Here is an 18384-nt window from a genome sequence, read left to right as displayed (position 1 = left end):
GTTTTGTTGCCAGTTTTCATATGTTCTTGAAGTAGGGCAACGTGGCCAGTGTGTTAGGGTGTGTTCCGTATACAAACTCATACAAATCAAAATCGGAAATGACACTACTCATCATTGACTCAATCTGAGGGGCACACTTTTTACACAGAGGATGGTACACATATAGAATGAGCTACCAGAGGAAGTGGTTGATTAGATTAGATTAGATTCCCTAGGCCCTTTGGCCCAACAAGTTCACACTGCCCCTTGAAGCATCCCACCCAGACTCATCCCCCTATAACCCACACACCCCTGAATGCTACGGGCAATTTAGCATGGCCAATCCATCTAGCCTGTACATCTTTGGACTGTGGGAGGAAACCAGAACACTTGGAGGAAACCCACACAGACACGGGGAGAATGTGCTAACTCCACACAGTCACCCGAGGCTGGAATCGAACCCGGCTCCCTGGCGCTGTGAGGCTGCAGTGCTACCCACTGAGCTACCGTGCCGCCCCTCAGGTGGATACATTAACAACATTTAAAAGGCATTTGAACAAATACATGGATTGGAAAGGTTTAGAAGGATATGGGCCAAGTGCAGAGAAATGAGATTAGCGTGGATAGACATTTTGGTCGGCATCAACCTATTTGGACGGAATGGTCCATCTCCGTGCTGTAGGACTCTATAACATTGAAGAAAATGACAATCTATTTTGCGCAAAGGTAAAGGGATCCTTCATGCTACTGAATTCATATCCAGCTCTGAAAGACTATGTGCTGGCATTACTTAAGCACCGTGCTGCACACTGACAATGCTTGTGTCAAGTCAATGTTAGAGGTAGATAGCACACTCTAGTTGTTTCCATACTTGAAGGGATTATCTTTGTGCAGGCTAACACCTTCAACAAAATGGCATCTACTGCAGCTCGCATCTCAAGGTCCCTCATGGCAGGCTGATACAGAATGTAAAGTCGCATGGGGTCAGAGGTGATCTTGCCCGATAGATTTTAAAAAACTGGCTCCGTATTAGAAGACAGAAGGTAGCAGTGGAAGTGTACATTTCTGAAAGGAGGGCTGTGACTAGTGGTGTTCCTCAGGGATCAGTGTTGGGACCTTTGCAGTTTGTAAAATATATAAATGATTTGGAAGAGAATGCGATTGGTCTGATTAGTAAATTTGCCGATGACACACAGGTTGGTGGAATTGCGGATAGCGATGAGGACCATCAAAGGATACAACAGGATATAAATTGGTTGGTGACTTGGGCAGAGAGATGGCAGATGGAATTTAATCTGGAAAAATGAGAGGTAATGCATCCTGGAAGGTCTAACCCAGATGGAAAATATACAGTCAAAAGCAGGATCCTTAAGAGCACTAATAAGCAGAGGGATCTGGATGTACAAGTACATAGGTCACTGAAACTGGCAATGCAGGTGGAAAAGTTAGTCAACAAGGCGTATGGCAAGCTTGCCTTCATCGGCCAGGGCACTGAGTTTAAAAATTGGCAGGTAATGTTGCAGCTTCATAGAACCTTAGTTCAGCTGCATTTAGAATATTGCGTTCAATTTCAGTCGCTATGCTACCAGAAGGATGTGGTGGCTTTGGAGGGGGTACAGAAGAGATCTACCACGGTGTTGCCTGGTATGGAGGGCATTAGCTATGAGGGGACGTTGGAGAAACTTGGGGTTGTTCTCACTGGAACAATGGAGGTTGAGGGAGGATCTGATAGAGTTCGACAAGATAATGAAGAGCATGGACATACTGGACAGTCAGAAGCTTTTCCCGGGGTGGAAGAGTCAGTTACCAGGAGCCATTGGTTTAGAGTGCAAGGGACAAGGTTTAGAGGTGATGTACAAGCCAAGTTTTTTCACAGAGAGGGTGGTGGGTGCCTGGAACTCGCTGCCGGGGAAGGTAGTGGAAGCAGATACTATAGTGACTTTCAAATGGGGTCTTGACAAATATGAATAGGATGTGAATAGAGGGGTATGGTCCTCGGAAGGGGGTTTTAGTTGTGATGGGCAGCATATCAGTGCTGGCTTGGAGGCCAAAGGGCCTGTTCCTGTATTGTAATTTTCTTTATTCTTGATAGAAGAATGCTCAAATATCATAGGAACTATTCAAGAGGCAAAATAATACTGTAGCTCAAAAATGGAATCAAATTTTGCATTCTGCATATCCTAGTAATAATTATTCAGTATTGATTAACAGGACAGATTCATTAACCAAAAAAACTAGAGATAATGGAAATCCTAAACAAAAACAGACATTGCTGAAGAAACTTAGGTCTGGCAGCATCTGTGGAGAGTTAACATTTTGAATCCAGTGACCTTTCTTCAGAACTGGTTGTATAGAGTCATAGAGTCATAAAGATATACAGCACAGACACAGACCCCTTGGTCTAACGTGTCCATGCCATACCTATCCTAAATAAATCTCGTCCCATTTACCAGCATATGGCCCGTATCCCTCTAAACCCCTCCTGTTAATAAACTCATCCAGATACCTTTTAGATTATAGCTAGGAAAATGTAGGTATATATGCTGAAGGTGGGTGGGGAGAGGGGGCAGGAGTGAACAACAGGTGAAGCTGGAGCCCAGAGAGAGAGCAAACAACAGTTGGGCAAAAGAATGGGCAATGGTCAGCCTAAGAGAATCAATAGCTGCTAATGGAACAATAATTGAAATTATTGAACTCAGTACAACGTCTTGAATGCTGAAGGATGTCCAGAAAAAAAGGTGCAGTTCTTCAAGCTTCCACTGAGCTTCGCTAAATGCTGCAGCATGCCCAAGACAGAAATGACAAGGTGTACAAGGTGGATGAACACAGCAAGCCAAGCAGCATCAAAGGAGCAGGAAACCTGATGTTTCGGGCCGAGACCCTTCTTCAGAAATGGGGAAGGGGAAGGGGATTCTGAGAGGGGGGAAGGCGGATGGAAGGTGGATAAAGGAGCAGATAGATAGAGAGGAGATGGACAGGTCAAGGAGGCGGGGATGGAGCCAGTAAAGGTGAGTGTAGGTGGGGAGTCAGGATGGGGGTTGATCAGTCAAGGGAAAATGGACTGCTCAAAGAGGCAGGAATGTGGCTGGTAGGTAGGTGGGGTGGGGATTGAGGCCAGAGGAGCGGATAGATGGGAGAAAAGATGGACAGGTCAGGGAGGTGAGGATGGAGTCAGTAGAGGTGAGTATAGGTGGGGCGTTAGGATGGGCGTTGGTCAGTCCAGGGAAGACAGACAGGTCAAGGAGGCAGGTGCCTCCTTGGGAAATAACGGAGAGGTAACAAATGATGGCCAGCCAGCAATGCCCACGTCCCACAAGTGAATAATAAAAGTACAATTCTTTAGCTTCCCACAATTCAAGGACTTAGCAACATCGCTCTGATTGTTGTAATGTATGAAGGTAAAAGTAAGTGTATTCAAACCGAAACGTCAGCTTTCCTGCTCCTCTGATGCTGCTTGGCCAGCTGCGTTCATCGAGCTCTACATCTTGTTATCTCTTAAATGTTTGTTACTGCTTTTTTACCCAGCTATTATACCATTGAACAAATAAAAAAAGTACAGTACAGGAGCAGGCCCTTCAGCCCTCCAAGCCTGTGACAACTATCATGCCACAATTATCCAAAAACAAACTTGCCATTTTTCATTTTGTATTGCTCTATTCCCTCCCTATTCATGTACCCATTCAGGTGCCTCTTAAATGTCTTCAATGCGCCCACTTCCACTGCATGAGAAACTTCCCTTTCACATCTCCCTTAAACTTTCCTCCTCTGACCTTGAACCTGTGCCCCCTTGTAATTTAAACTTCAATCCTAGGAAAAGATTCTGACTATCCACCCTATCTATGCATCTCATAATTTTGTAGACCTCTGTCAGGTCTCCACTCAGCCACCATCTTTCCAGTAAAAACAATCCTAGTCTTTTTAACCTTTCCTCATAGTCAATACCCTGTAGACTAGGCAACATCCTGGTGAACTTTCTCTGTACTATCTCCAAAGCTTCCACATCCTTCTGGTAGTGTGGTGAGCACAACTGCACACAATACTCCAAATGCGGCCTAACAGGAATTTTATATAGCTGTATTATGTTTTGCTAACTTTTGTACTCTAAAGCAATGAAAGCAAGCACGCCATATGCCTTCTTAATCACTTTGTCCATCTGTATTACCACTTTCAGGGAACTGTGGACCTGCACACCCAGATCCATCTGAATGTTACAATATAATTCACATCTAAATTTGATCCTCCAAAATACATCTCCTCACATTTGTCTAGATTAAACTCCATCTGCTACTGCTGTGCCCAAGTCACCAATCTATCTATATTCTGTTGTGAAAAATATACAATCAATTGCACTATCAGCAACTCTTCCAATCTTTATTTCATCAGCAAACTTGCTTATCAGACCACCCACATTTTCCTCCAGATCATTTATATATATTACAAACAGCAAAGGACCAAAGACTGACCCCTGCAGAACACCACTAATTACTGATCTCCATTCTGAAAAACATCCTTCCACCACAATCATCTGTCTTCTATGACCAAGCCAGTTTTCTATCCATCTAGCCAGGCCACCCCAAATGTGGGACTTTATCAAATGCCTTACTAAAGTCCACATAAACTGTGGAAATTGTAAGGTTAGTCAAAAGTAAAACAGAAGCATATGACAAGTCTAAGCAGCTACAAACTGATGAAGCCCTTTCCCACAGCCTTTCCCACATCAATTATCCTTGTTAACCCTTCAAAAAATCCAATCAGGTTGATGAGACATGACCTTCCCTGCACAAAACCATGCTGCCTGTCACTAACCAGTCCATTTTCCTCCAAATGCGAAGACATTTTGTCCCTCAGTGTCTTTTCCAACAGCTTCCTCACCACAGATGTCTGGTTTACCGACCTATTGTTTCCCAGATTCAGTGCATTCTTTCCTAAACAGGGGAACAACATTCACTACTCCCTAGTCCTCTGGAACTTTACCTGTGGTCAATAAGGATGTGAAGATATCTGCCAATGCCCCAGCTATTTCCTTCCTTGCCTCTCTGAATTACCTGGTGTAGATCTCACCTGGTCCTGGGCACTTGACTCTCTTAATGCAATTCAGGATTCCCAAAACTTACTCTTTAAATATGTCGATATTCTCTAGAGTATTCACACACTCATCCCTAACCTCAAAATTAGTCATGCCCTTCTCCTTGGTGAAAGCAGATACAAAGTATTTATTCAGGATCTCCCCAACTTTCTGTGGCTCTATATATAACTTCCCTCCTTTGTCCTTGAGTGGGCCTACTCTTTCTCTTGTTACCCTCTTTCTCCTAACATACACATAAAAAGTCTTGGGATTCTCTTTGACTGTTTGCTAAAGACATTTCATGGCCCATTTTTTACCTTCCTAATTGTGCATTTAAATTCCTTCCTAATTTCTCCGTACTCCTCCAGGGCTTCATCAGTTTGTAGCTGCCTAGACTTCTGATATGCTTCTTTTTTACTTTTGACTAAACTTACAATTTCCCTTGTCATCCACGGTTCCTGAGTCCTGCCATCCTATCCTTCAGTTTTGCAGGGACATGCAAGTCCTGCACTTTAGTCAATTGGTCTTTAAAAGCCTCCCACATGCCAGAGGTAGATTTGCCCTCAAATAACTGTTTCTAATCCACATTCTCCTGTTCCTGTCTGAGTAGTTGAAAGTAATTTCTTTTTTACTTCTGGCTAACCCTATGAAACAAATGTTGAAATTCCGTTTTTTTAATATCCCAAATCCAATATAGGAATGCCAGGTTGCCATGGTCCACCAGGATTAACAGGTGCAAAGGGCCAGCAAGGACTTGATGGCATTCCAGGTCCTCATGGACTGAAGGGAGATCCAGGTGAGCTACTTATGAAAAAGTATTTTGTGTTCATCTTCAATAACATTTCCTTTCAAATGTCAGGCATTTTAGCTGGAGGTTCAATAAACATTACTGGTAGACTGCATTCAAAAAGCATACAAATTTTTTTAAGAGTTCAACAGGGTAGGTGCAGGAAGGATGTTTCATCTGGCTAGTAGGGTAAGGTGCGGTGGGGTGGGAAAGGAGATGGTGATGGCAGGACAAGGAGACACAGTCTCAACTCCCAGTCATTTAGAACTGAGATGTAAAAAAATTTCTTCACTCAGAGGTTGATAAATCTTTGGAATTGTCTCCCCTCTTGAAAGACTGCGAGATTGTGTCACTAAGTTTAAGACAGAAATCAACAGATTTCTAGATAAACAAGATATCAAGGGTCATGGGAAAACTGCAGGAAAATGACATTAAGGTTGAATATCAGCCATAATCTAGTTGAATGATGGACCAAGTTTGAAACGACACTACCACTGTGCCACAAGAAGGCACATTAGTTTTAGTTCACACTAAATACAGATATTTTTCTCACCTGCAGGTTTACCTGGAAGAGGATATAAAGGCCAACCAGGCACATGTGGGCAATCAGGTCAGATTAACATGCACATGTGAAAATTGAAATATAGATGGGCAACATTGTAATACACGTCAGTCACAAAACTCTTCCCACTAGAAGTGCATTTTAAAAAATTATGTCTGAAGTCTGTGATGTTTGCATCCATAGATTTCAACTATTGACATGCTGCCAGTAGAAAAAAAAATGGCCTGCTGCCATTGCATGTGCGGAAAATTGTTGTTTCTGTGAAATAACTGGATATGGGCACAGAAGTCTGTATCCCATCACTAAATCACCTTTTATTTACATGTGCACGGTACATGGGCTCTGACCAGCAAGCTCAGAGCCAGTCCCCAGAGTGAGGACACTCTCTGAATCTCCTGGTCATACCTTTTTCCCTTTTTTAAAATTATTTTCTTAATCTCCTGTTTTTGTTTTCTTTTTTCTTCTTTTTTACCCATGTGTGCATGTCCAGGTGTGAGACACAGTAAAAACACCAGGTGTGTAAATAACTTTATTGATAATCCATCAGGAAAAACACCCACGTGACCAAAGAACCAATGGCAAGCAGAGCCCCTGTGGGGGCAATACCTATATGAATGAAAAAGTGAGGGGATGGATAGGGAACAAATCAAAAGTTTGACTGGGAAATAAAGCACTCCACATCCTGCGGTACCACCTCTCCCAAAATGTATCGAGAGGGCCGGTGCATACCATGTGTTCTTTTTCCAGGGACATCTGGGCCCACACATTGCCACGGAAGAGGGGCAGCTAATCTCCTGTTTATATCTGAATCTGGGACTCCCTGATTTGCCCAGGTTAATAACCCCAATCAGGATCTTGTCCTCATTCCTCATCCTCATTCCAATCCCTACAACGTGTCATGGTGCTGTTCACATTATTCAAAATTTATTTTCTTCTTGAATTCAAACAGGTCCTAAAGGAGATACAGGACCTCCAGGTGATGAGAGTGAAGGAGGTCCCCCTGGTCCTAGAGGTGACATAGGTCCTCCTGGGCCTCCTGGCCTCCCCGGAGAATCTGGCCCGCCTGGTCCTGCAGGAATGAGTATTCAAGGTCCCAAAGGAAACAGAGGACCTCAAGGCACCCCCGGGCCTGCAGGTAAAACCTAGTCACTCTGAGTTATAGCATATTAACTCTATAATTTAAAATGCTGTGGCAGCTAATTTTACCCACAAGAATGGGTTGGGAGAGAAACGTTTAAAAAAAATCAAATCCAATCCCAACCTGCATCAAATTTGTCCACTTCTAGCTTTAATAAAGATGCAGAGCAAGAGTGGGTGTGGAGTGGGTGAATTGTTCCAAATAACCTATTTGTTCAGAGGAGCCATGTCTGACAATAACAGTTTGTACGGAGGAATTTGCTACATCTCCAATATTTCAGGCACAAGCTGGAAGCAACTGTGGAGAAAATGCACTCTCCCAGCCATTCAAGATTGCAGCTGAGTAGTACGCTCCAACTGGAGCTCCTATGGCCCGTGTTTCCTTTGCTTTCCTTTCCCCACTTTGATCTGTCGGTGAGTCCCAGCCTGGTCTCCCAGCGGTTTGTGGTAGGTCTTGGCCTGGTCTCATGGATGGTCCTGGTGGTGCCTCAACTCGGCATGTGAGGGGATCCTTGGCATGTTCCCAATTGCACGTGTGGCGGTGGCGTCAACTGATAGCAGAGGATTTACAGACTGTTAAACTTCGGACTGAATCCCTTACTTTCCTAGTTTAAATTATGAAAGAGTTTAATATAAATTATTACCCATTTCTTTATTTTTCTACTATTCTGTGAAGAAACGCTTAACTTTTTTAACTCTCATTTCTCTTACTATTTTGTACCTAAGCTTTTATGTACCTAGGTACCTTGGTACCTAAGATGGCGCCACATGTGGTAACATCATGCACTTTTCTCCGTACTCCTGTACATGAGTACATGTGATAATAAAATCTAAAAATCTAAACCTGTACTTTTCCAAAAGTGACAGTTGAAGTTTTCAAGTGTTATATGATACAATTATTAGAAGAAAAAGTTATAAATGCTATTGAACCCAAGACTGACTTCCACTGTGATGCTATAGGGTGGTTTAGCATTGCCAATTAACATCAAAAATTACTTGACCAGCCAAGGATTAGTTTGTTTTTATTGAGTTGTTATGAAGGCTGCAAATACAATTTGATATTTTATAACTCTTGCCTTTACCATCTTAATGGGGATGCAATGTTAAGTAGTTATACATTTTATAAATTAGTAGTATTTACTACTGGTATAATCGTTATTGGAATCTAATTTCTATTACCTGAAATATCTACTTTTGGTACCAATGTGTATTCACATGAGAGGCAGAATCTAAAGATGTGTTCTGAAAAAGATCACTGGTCTTGAAACATTAACTGTTTTCTCTTCATTGATGCTGCCAGACCTGCTGAGTTTCTCTGGCAAATTGTTTTTGTTTCAGAATCTAATGAAGCCCTTAGGTGTGGATTAATAGGTTGGGGGCCTTAGAAGTGGAATGACAGGTACTGGATGGAGTGTTCATCACCACCCCACACCCCTCCTCCCCCAACTCCCTGTGATTACATCAGGATGTGAAGCATCGTCTTCCCAACTCAAAGTCAATTTATAGCCACTTCACTTACCGCTGACAGAGAAGGGCTGTACTGTTTGGGGAGGCTGCTCAGACAAACCTGGCAGCCTTCATGAAGGCTGGATGGAGTTGGAGTGAAAACAAAGACTTTCCAAACAGGCATTCTGTGGCCCACGGAAGTAAGATTTTCTCCCCTTCCTTCCCAGTAGTGGCCTCCACTACAAGTGGAGCTACTGAGATGCCAGCCCTCTGATTTTACAAAACCTCTTGGAGGCAGGATCTCAGCTGACTACTTGAATGTCTTTCCGTTTGTTGGGGCTTCTGAAAATGGCAGCAGTAGGTTTGCCATCAGCTTTCTGCCTAGTTAACTGAATCACCACGTTTCCCATTTAATCCACTCCTAATGTGTCAATATTTAACAAATATATATGAAATAAGTAAAATATTGGAAAATATTCTAATTAGTTCAGTCTGCTCTTTCTGTTGAGGTCCTTGTGGATTAAAGGGATTGCTTGGACTGCCAGGGCCAGACTGTCTGAAGGGGAACAAAGGATCATCTGGTCTCCTAGGATTTCAAGGCAACCCAGGTGACCGGGGTGATCCAGGTGCAAAAGGACAACCAGTAAGGAACTTGTCAAATACATTTTTAGCTCTTATTTGCATGCAATACAGTTGTAACGGAAGGCACAATTCCATTTATGACCAAATTAACACACAATTTGGGGTGATAAAGGTGACATTTTTTTAAAAATGACTTTTACAGCCTGTTCAGTTACAAAGCCACAATCACAGTTCATTTCATAAAATAACATCCAATGTTGCAGTAAATCACTTTATATTTTTGCCTTTGGAATGGAACCTAGAGGGATGAGGTGTTAATCAGTCTTCACAATGAAGATGCATGCAATAAATTAGTGGTCAGAAAACAGTATGCCACATATGATCACATTTCTGATATGCACTGAGACTCCTGTCAGAAGAGGAAAGTCAGATAATCAGGCCTTGTGTGGAATGAAGTTGGATGTCTCTAACCTAATTCCTAATATGGGGACTCATTGTACCAAAATAACTATGATTTAGCAACAATTTATTATTAAATGGAATTTTTTTCCTACTGTGGGCACATATCTAAGAAATTATATCAAAAACAATGACTGGAAAATAATGGTTGGAATGTGCTTTTTGCTGGTCTCTGATATTGGCATCGACCACAGAATGCTCAAATTAAGAAAATCTCTCTTTAAATGACCACATTACTTTTGATAGGTCAGGAAGAAGAGTCTGCTTATCCTGAATAAAGTCCCAAAGTCTCAGACTTAAATGACGCATCCTTATAATCAAATAAAGTCTTGGCTATCTATAACTTGCTCTACTCCTAGAAGATATCTTTAAGTTTCAATTTCTTTAAGACTAAACTATTTCGCGTTCCCCATTCCCTCACCACACATTTGGAGGCAATGCACTTAGATGCTTAGGTTACACAGTCTGGAATCCCCAACCTCCACTCCAAATGAAATTGAAATATCACCTTAGGACAATTGAGGAAGCTAAATTCAAATCGCTAAATAGTGCTAAAAGTTGAACTTGTGTCCCTTGCAAGACCATATCATCATTTTGTTATCTCAAATAATTCTCTCAGAAGGAGGTTATAATTTGTGAACAGATTTATCCTACGCTCACTAGCAGCAGCGATCAGACTGTTGTTCTAAAAGCCTTACATTTTTACAGTTAGAAAACAATTTAATCTCATCTGTATTAACTGAAATAAAGTATGTGCCCTATTGTTGAAAGGATAGATTTCCAAACTGCCAAAGTCTCCCAACAAGGTTGACAGGCGTTGTAGCAGTTTTTGTTTTCTTTATTCATTCATGATTATGACTATGTCAAGCTGTTGTTTGACTGGTCTGTGAGACAACTCTCCCAAGTTTGGCTCTAGCCTCCCAGATTTTAGTGAGGACAACTTTGCAGGGTTGAAAGGGCTATTTCTGCCATTGACTTTTCAAGACATAGATCAATGCCAAGTGGTCCATCCAGTTTCATCTCTTTGTTGAGACTTCATAGCAATTGATACAACTGAGTAGCTTCAGAGGGCAGTTAAGATTCAACCACATTGCTGTGGGTCTGAATGCACATGTAGCCAGCCCAGGTGATATTTCTCTACCTGACATCATCAGTGAGTTTGTTGGGCTTTTCCAACAACCAACAGGAGTTTCACGCTCATCATTTTCTATCTATCATGGCAGGATTCAAACGCCGGGCCCCAGACCATTAGCTGAGTTTCTAGAATAATAGTCCAACGATGATACCACTAGGCCATTGACTCCCACCTGAGTAGTCTCTCTCCATCCCCAACCCAAATCTATTGTGTCACCCCCCCACCCTGTGTGCTTACCAAAAAGGAAAAATATACCTTGCCAAGCATCCTCCATGTTTTTCTGCACCTAATCTACCTCCCTGTAAATATTGGGGGTATGGTGATGTTGGTATAGATATCCTCATGAAGAAAACAGAGAATATTCATTCATGTTCGGGGCCTGTTGATACCCACACAGTAATCCTTATGGAAACAGATGTAAATACAAGATGTTGTTACAGCATACACGTTACCTGGGGATAGTAAGTCGGAAAACATATAACAGGCAGCAAGGAAATATAGTCATGATAGCCTTTCTACTTTAGTTCACACAAAGGTAAATTTTCTAATGGAAACTTCTGATGGACAAATCAACGCCCTCACCTACTGCCAGACAGAACATTCATTTCTATGTTTGTTGATTTTTCTCTTCAACTCTGCAGGGAATTCCAGGCACATCTGCTCAAGGTCCCAAAGGCGAGAGAGGTTCAACCGGTACCCCTGGGTTCCCAGGTATTACTCTGGAGTTTGGGTCTTTTTGCTACATATAAGGTTGTTGGAAATGTATGACGAATGCTACAATTCCAGCATAAACTTGCAATGGTCAGTATGTACTTGCAGTCTCCTCATAACTTCAGATTGAGGGAACATTATGTTTGCTTCTACCCCTGTAATACAAATGTAACTTTTCACACTGAGGGAAGATCATTCTTACTTGATTACTGTTCAGGAAATGCACAAAGTGAATCTCTCACCTATTCTAATCTAATTTCCACTAATTCTCAATGACAGAGGCAGAATTGGGAGGAGGATGAAGGAACCATCAGATTAGTCCAGAGGCATGAATCACTGACCAAAACAGTTGGCCCATCAACTAAATCATAACAAAGGGATAAGATCAACTTGCACTTATGTAGCACTTTTGAAATCTAAGGATATCCTGAAACACTTTACAGCTAATGATGTTTTCAAGGTGTAGTTACCGTTGTAATGCAGGAAGAACAGCAAAATGTTCCTAGAAACATCACTTGATTGCTGATCAGCTTTTTTTAAGGCTGAATTTTACTAAAAATCAGCTGAATTTTAATTTTGGCAGATTTCCTGGGAAGTTTCTCTCTGCAAGCGAGTTTTCTCATGCCATCTTCCCAAACTCCACTTATTCCCTATTTTCCATGCCCCTTTAACGTCCTGCTCATCATATTTTTTCACTCACCACAGGCAGAAATACTAGCCACTTCCAGGCCCCTCAGGATTCCTGATTCTAGCACCTTTTGTAAAATTCAGTCATGCCCTGGTCAAGCACAGGCAGTCCACAGATGCCCTCCATAGTCATTTATTTGCACCAGTTCATCAGGCGGAAAGAAACTGGCAACCAACATTGTTGGCGCAGACAAGGTCATTCTGGTGAAAAATGCATGCAGTCATTGCCCATGGAGAGTCCTCAAGATCTTGACGATGATGGAGGGCCAGAGGAACAAGAAGTGAGCTGGAGTTACTCATTCTTACTTTCATGTCAGGAATTGTCACCATCTAGTTTTTACCCAGCTGCTGGGAGAATGGGCAGCTGCGTATCAATGAGATGAGAAGATATCATAACAAGGCCATCAATGCAGCAAATAGGCTTCTCACTGCTCTCTAGTAAGAATCTTATTTCATCATTCAACACTTGTTTAGAAAATGGGACCTTTTGCTCTCAGGAATCTCCACACTGGCCGGTTCATACAAGTCTCCCTACTTTCTTGCCATTGCCCACGTCATTCAGGGGCTGGGAAGATTTGGCCCACTATGGTGTTGAATGAGGGATAGACATATCAGCCAATTGAGAGTAGAGAGGTCATCACTGTAATCTTTCATCCAAAACAAGGCACCTGTTATGGCACAGCACTTCCAAAGTGTTGCCTGAATAGCTGTCCTGAAATCTCTGGAGCAGTATGCAAGTTCACAATCTCTGACGAAAAAACAACAACAGTAAAATGCAGTCTCAGCTAGAAAATTCGACAAAAGTCACTAAGAGAACACTGTCCTTGTCCAAAAATTTTAGTTGCCCATCAACCAGGTGGCTTTGCTTTCTGCTACATTTTAATTTTTAGCTATAGATCTACGTTAAAGCTCAATTTGTGTGAAACTTGGAAACACACCCAAATTAAGATTTAGAGATAGAAAGATCTGCAGATGCTAGGGTTAGAGACAACGGAGTGTGGAGCTGGAGGAACACAGCAGGCCAGGAAGCATCCGAGAAGCAAGAAAGTTGACGTTTCGGGTCTGGATCCTGCTTCAGAAATGGAAAGGGGGAAGGGAGCTCAGAAATAAAGACAGAGGAGGGGTGGAGCTGGGGAAGGTAGGTGCAATGGTATCAGGTAAGTGCAGGTAGGGAGTGGTCAGGATTGGTCAGTGGGATGGGTGGGGCAGATAGGCGAGACAGAAGATGGAAAGGTTGTGTCAGGTCAAGAAGGCAGGGATGAGAGGATGGGTTGGACATGGGATGAGACCAGGACTGGGGAAGCTTTAAAACTAGTGAATTCCATTGGGCCACTAGTAGGCCATTGGGTTGTAGGCTCCCAAGGCAGAATATGAGGTGTTGCCCTTCAGTTTGAGGGTCGTTGTGACACTAGACATTGTGACAGCTCCCTTCCCCTCCCCAGTTCTGAAGAAGAGACCCAATCCAAAACGTCACTTTCCTGGTCCTCTGCTGCCTGACCTGCTGTGTTTCTCCAAATTAAGATTTTGCAGAGGTTGGCAAAGAGCTAGAAGATATAATTAAGTGCTAACAGATTTTGGATGATGTGCCTACAAAGTGTCATAAACTATTGAGGAAATTCATCCATAAAGGTGCTTTGGTATAAAAACAGTATAAAATCAGTTCTGTGTGAATTTTCTCAGTGAAAAACCAACTTAATGAGGCTCTAACAGCAAACAGCACCAAGACTTTCCAGGATGCTCCTAGAAAATGAGATTTTCAATTTGCATTGAAATTACATTGGGAGTATAAACATGTAATGGGATTCAATGTCATAATCAATGAATTAATATTCTTCAGGTCCTGATGGGCTTACTGGGGAGAGTGGTTTCATACACTCATAGAATCCCCACAATATGGAAACAGGCCATTCAACCCAGCAGGTCCAAAAAGGCCTTCCAAAGAGCATCCCGCACAGCCCCATCTCCTTACCCTATTCCTGCATTTCACATGGCTAACACACCTGACCCACACATCCCTGGACACCATGGACAATTTAGCATGGCCAGTCTACCTAACCTGCACACCTTTTGCCTGCGGGAGGAAGCCAGAGCACCAGGTAGAAACCCACGCAGACATTGGGAGAACGGGCAAACTTCACACAGATAGTCACCCAAGGCTGGAACTGAACCCTGGCACTGAGGCAGCAGTGCTAACCACTGAGCCACAATGCCATTTGTTTATGTATTGCTTATTCTATTTATTTCCCATTTAATTTTTTTTTACTATAGGCTTACAAGGTGACAAAGGAGTCAAAGGCCAGACTGGAGATGCAGGATTGCCAGGATTGCCGGGGCAACCAGGTACCCTTGCAAGTTAACAAGAGCAAAGACTGGGAAAAATAATATTGAAATCACTGGGTTATGAGCTAAAATTTCTAGATGTTTATTTTTGAAGTATTGGTGCATTCAAAACCCAAAAGGAAAATACAATGAATCTGAAATACGTCTGGGCCATATTGGGTTTCATGATGTTGAGATGTCACTGCCTGCTACATGAGATAAGTATTAGAAAGACGAGAGTGATCATGTCCCACGCTGAACGTTAAGCAGGTTTTAATTTTAAAATTGAGTTCAGTAGAGCACATTGTAAAACTCCTGCAAAGATATCCAATAGTTTCTGTGGCAAATTGAGCATACTTCTGCAAAGTAAGGAGTCAAAGCTACAAGATTGTGATTGTGGTATTCTGCATTTCATTAGCTTTGAGAAAAATGAAAATTGCTCACTTTTCCAGAAGTACAATCTCAGGATATTTCAGGCCTTTGTATTTATTGTAATCTTGTTAGTAGTTTGAATTAAGGAGCACTTAAAGAACTTAGACATGACTTGAAAAAAATTTAAGTGTATCATTTTGGAATTGTTTCTATATCACCTGTTTGCTCTTAGGTCCAGAAGGGCTGGCATCTGTTATAACAACAATATCTGTAAAAGGTGATTCCGGACTCCCGGGTCCACCGGGATCTGAAGGACCAAGTGGAACTCCTGGATCTCCTGGACCACCTGGATGTATCGGTACTTTCAAAACACTAAAGGAACCTAAAATTTGAGTCTTAGTCCAAGGCAATTCTCACAAATACTGTAAACTCATTGTGATGAAAAACAACTTATTTTGGTGATTTTAGATGTTAAAAGGGACAAAATTAATTGATTTTGTGGGGTTTGTATTGAATCCACAACGAGCCTGAATGTTATATTGGGTCTTTTTATGTTTTGGCAACACTAACAGCTGCTTGAAATAAACACATTAATGAAGAACATAAAGATAATGCATTAGCATATTTTTCAGAAATTTGTTCGCACTGAGAGGTGCATATGCCAGTCATAATGCTAGCTAAATTCAATCTTAAATTACCTTGATTTGGAGCTACTAGGAACGAGATCAATCCTATTGAATAGCAGAGTAGGATCAAGAGACCAGAATGGTCCACTCCTAATCCTATTTCTTCTGGTTTTATGAAATACTTCTTCTGTAACTCAAGCCAGTTCAGTCATTCCTACCTCCCACTGTCCATCTCAAATTTCTCCTGGACCAGATCTCCTTAACTGTTTCAAATTGTGCTGGAAAGTTGCAAGCTTTTATCGGACATATTGTTGCCAGTAGTTCACTAAAGAATTATGCTAACAAGGTCCAAGGCATATAGTTGAACAAAATCCCCAGTGTCCGGTATGTCCAGATTCAGGCAAAACAGGGTCTAAATAAATGTCTAACCCATATTCATTTGATCATGTTTTCACCTCAGTCCTATTTATTACCTAATACTTGTACCATCCCTCTTTACCTTAAGATTTAACACACTGGAGTTGATTTTCAAATTTTGAACTGAATGTAAAACTAGCATTTCCGTGGAAATGAAAACCCAGTTGCTTCTTCCAGGGATGCCTAACCTGAAGAGGTTACCCTCCTCCCTCCGGACCAACCACAGGGGATCTCTCTCCCACTGCAACTCTCTTGCAATTCTCCTCTATCCATCTTCGGTCTGCCTCCCCTCTCTCCCTATTTATTTCAGAACCCTCTCCCCATCCCCCTTTTCTGATGAAGGGTCTAGGCCCAAAACATCAGCTTTTGTGCTCCTAAGATGCTGCTTGGCCTGTTGTGTTCATCCAGCTCCATACTTTGTTATCTTGGATTATCCAGCATCTGCAGTTCCCATTATCTCTCCACATTCTTGTTCACTTTTAAAAGTGTCTTCAAAACCTAATTCTTTAGTCACCCATCCAAACTTCTTTCAATGAGTCAATGGTACCTCATGATGCTTTGTTGAAACATTATGAAATGTTTTCATTCATTTAGGGCACCATGTAAATATAAATTGCTACAGTAACATAATGGTTATTTTTTTAACAAACAGGGAGCCAAGGTCCAACTGGTTCACTTGGTCATAATGGGCCTCCAGGTGGTATAGGGCATCCAGGACAAAAAGGCTCATCAGGATTTCCTGGGCAACAAGGTAAATGAGACAAGTTTCAAGTAACAATGAGTAATTCTTACTAATCATTACCATTAATTGGAAAGGAAGGCCAGTGAGAAGAAGCTATTTCATTTTATGATTTATTATAGCTATTTCTTAATCAACCTGTTCAGAGATATTATGACACGATCACTACAAAAAAAATCTTATTTTAATTTGGAGGGCAATAGTGGGCAGCCTGAGATTGAACCCATTGGCAGAAAGGTATACTATAGGTTGAGTGTGATGCCAGAGGTATTGGGTGGTTAATGTTAGGTGTGATGTTGGTGATTAGGTTAGCAGCACTCCATATTATTCATAAATACACAGAAACAGTTCTTCTTCGTTTAGTACCAATTTCACATTTTGAACTATTGGCTGCAAGACTTTATGTAGAATTTTATGATACAGGCAATCCCCAGGTTCTACTCCTGAGTTCATTCACAAGTTGGTTTGTACATAATGCAGGGCCATATAAAGCAGCTAATCATAAGTACAGATGTAGTGATTATAACAAGATCATCCAGGTGGACCTCATAGAATATAAAATCTTTGATTGGGGCTGTTAATCTGGTCCAAGCAGAGAGCCTGGCTGACAGATAAACAGGAGTGTCAGAGGATCTGTTCACTCAGAGCTGGCTCTGAGGAAGTTGGCCCAGTGTCAAGTACTATGCACTTGTAAACAAAGGGTGATTTCATGACAGGATACCAGCCTCTGTGGAGTTATTTCATAGCAAATGTCTATATGTTGATATTTAAAATTATACCCCTATATGGGATCGTGATTGTAAATTTGAGCGTCCGCAAGTTGGATGGCCGGAAGTCCGGCACCTCCTGTATAATAGGATTCATGGTCTGCACATACGTCCTGCTAATTTACTTAAGTTTGTCCTATTAACATATCCTAAAGCTTTTTCCATCATACTTAACACACTTCCCTTTCAATACATCTATGCTTGTCATTCAGCAATTCATGGTGACAACAAGTTCCACATTCTCATCATTTTGAGTAAAGAGGCTTCTACCGAATGCCTTATTGGTTTTTTTCAAGGCTTTTTTATAAACTAGTGTCCTTAGATTTGGACTTCCCTGGAAGCATATGTGTTGAAATGAATATGCATAGCACGTGGTCCATCTAGTAGGACATTTACAGAAGGGTACAATACTATGTCTAGATCTGCAATGATTCATGAGGCTGCCATCAAATTCTGGCAGCTGCCTGGCCACACAGCAGAAGACTCCAGGAATCACGACAGTGCAAGTGAAAAGTCTCTCTACTGCATTTTGCGATTGTAACCACCTTTTCATTGGATGAATGGAGTTAATGTGGAATTACTCCCTCTTCGCAG

General features: G+C 41.8%; 1 protein-coding gene across 2 annotated transcripts in view; it reads left to right on the top strand.

Annotated features, from left to right (window-relative positions):
* The window catches only part of LOC125457937 (collagen alpha-5(IV) chain-like), a 229248-nt gene that overhangs the window by 187466 nt on the left and 23398 nt on the right, over nt 1-18384 (top strand). For both annotated transcript variants that reach the window (XM_059651241.1, XM_048542743.2), the window contains exons 40-47: nt 5742-5840; nt 6391-6441; nt 7343-7528; nt 9486-9619; nt 11794-11863; nt 14819-14890; nt 15474-15599; nt 16937-17035. In XM_059651241.1, the coding sequence (XP_059507224.1) occupies nt 5742-5840; nt 6391-6441; nt 7343-7528; nt 9486-9619; nt 11794-11863; nt 14819-14890; nt 15474-15599; nt 16937-17035 (837 nt within the window). The remainder of the gene's footprint in view (nt 1-5741; nt 5841-6390; nt 6442-7342; nt 7529-9485; nt 9620-11793; nt 11864-14818; nt 14891-15473; nt 15600-16936; nt 17036-18384) is intronic.

Source organism: Stegostoma tigrinum, chromosome 14 (genome assembly GCF_030684315.1).
Source record: "Stegostoma tigrinum isolate sSteTig4 chromosome 14, sSteTig4.hap1, whole genome shotgun sequence".
Taxonomy (NCBI): Eukaryota; Metazoa; Chordata; class Chondrichthyes; order Orectolobiformes; family Stegostomatidae; genus Stegostoma; species Stegostoma tigrinum.
Note: the sequence above shows the minus strand (reverse complement) of the source record. Positions and strands in the feature narration are given on the sequence as shown.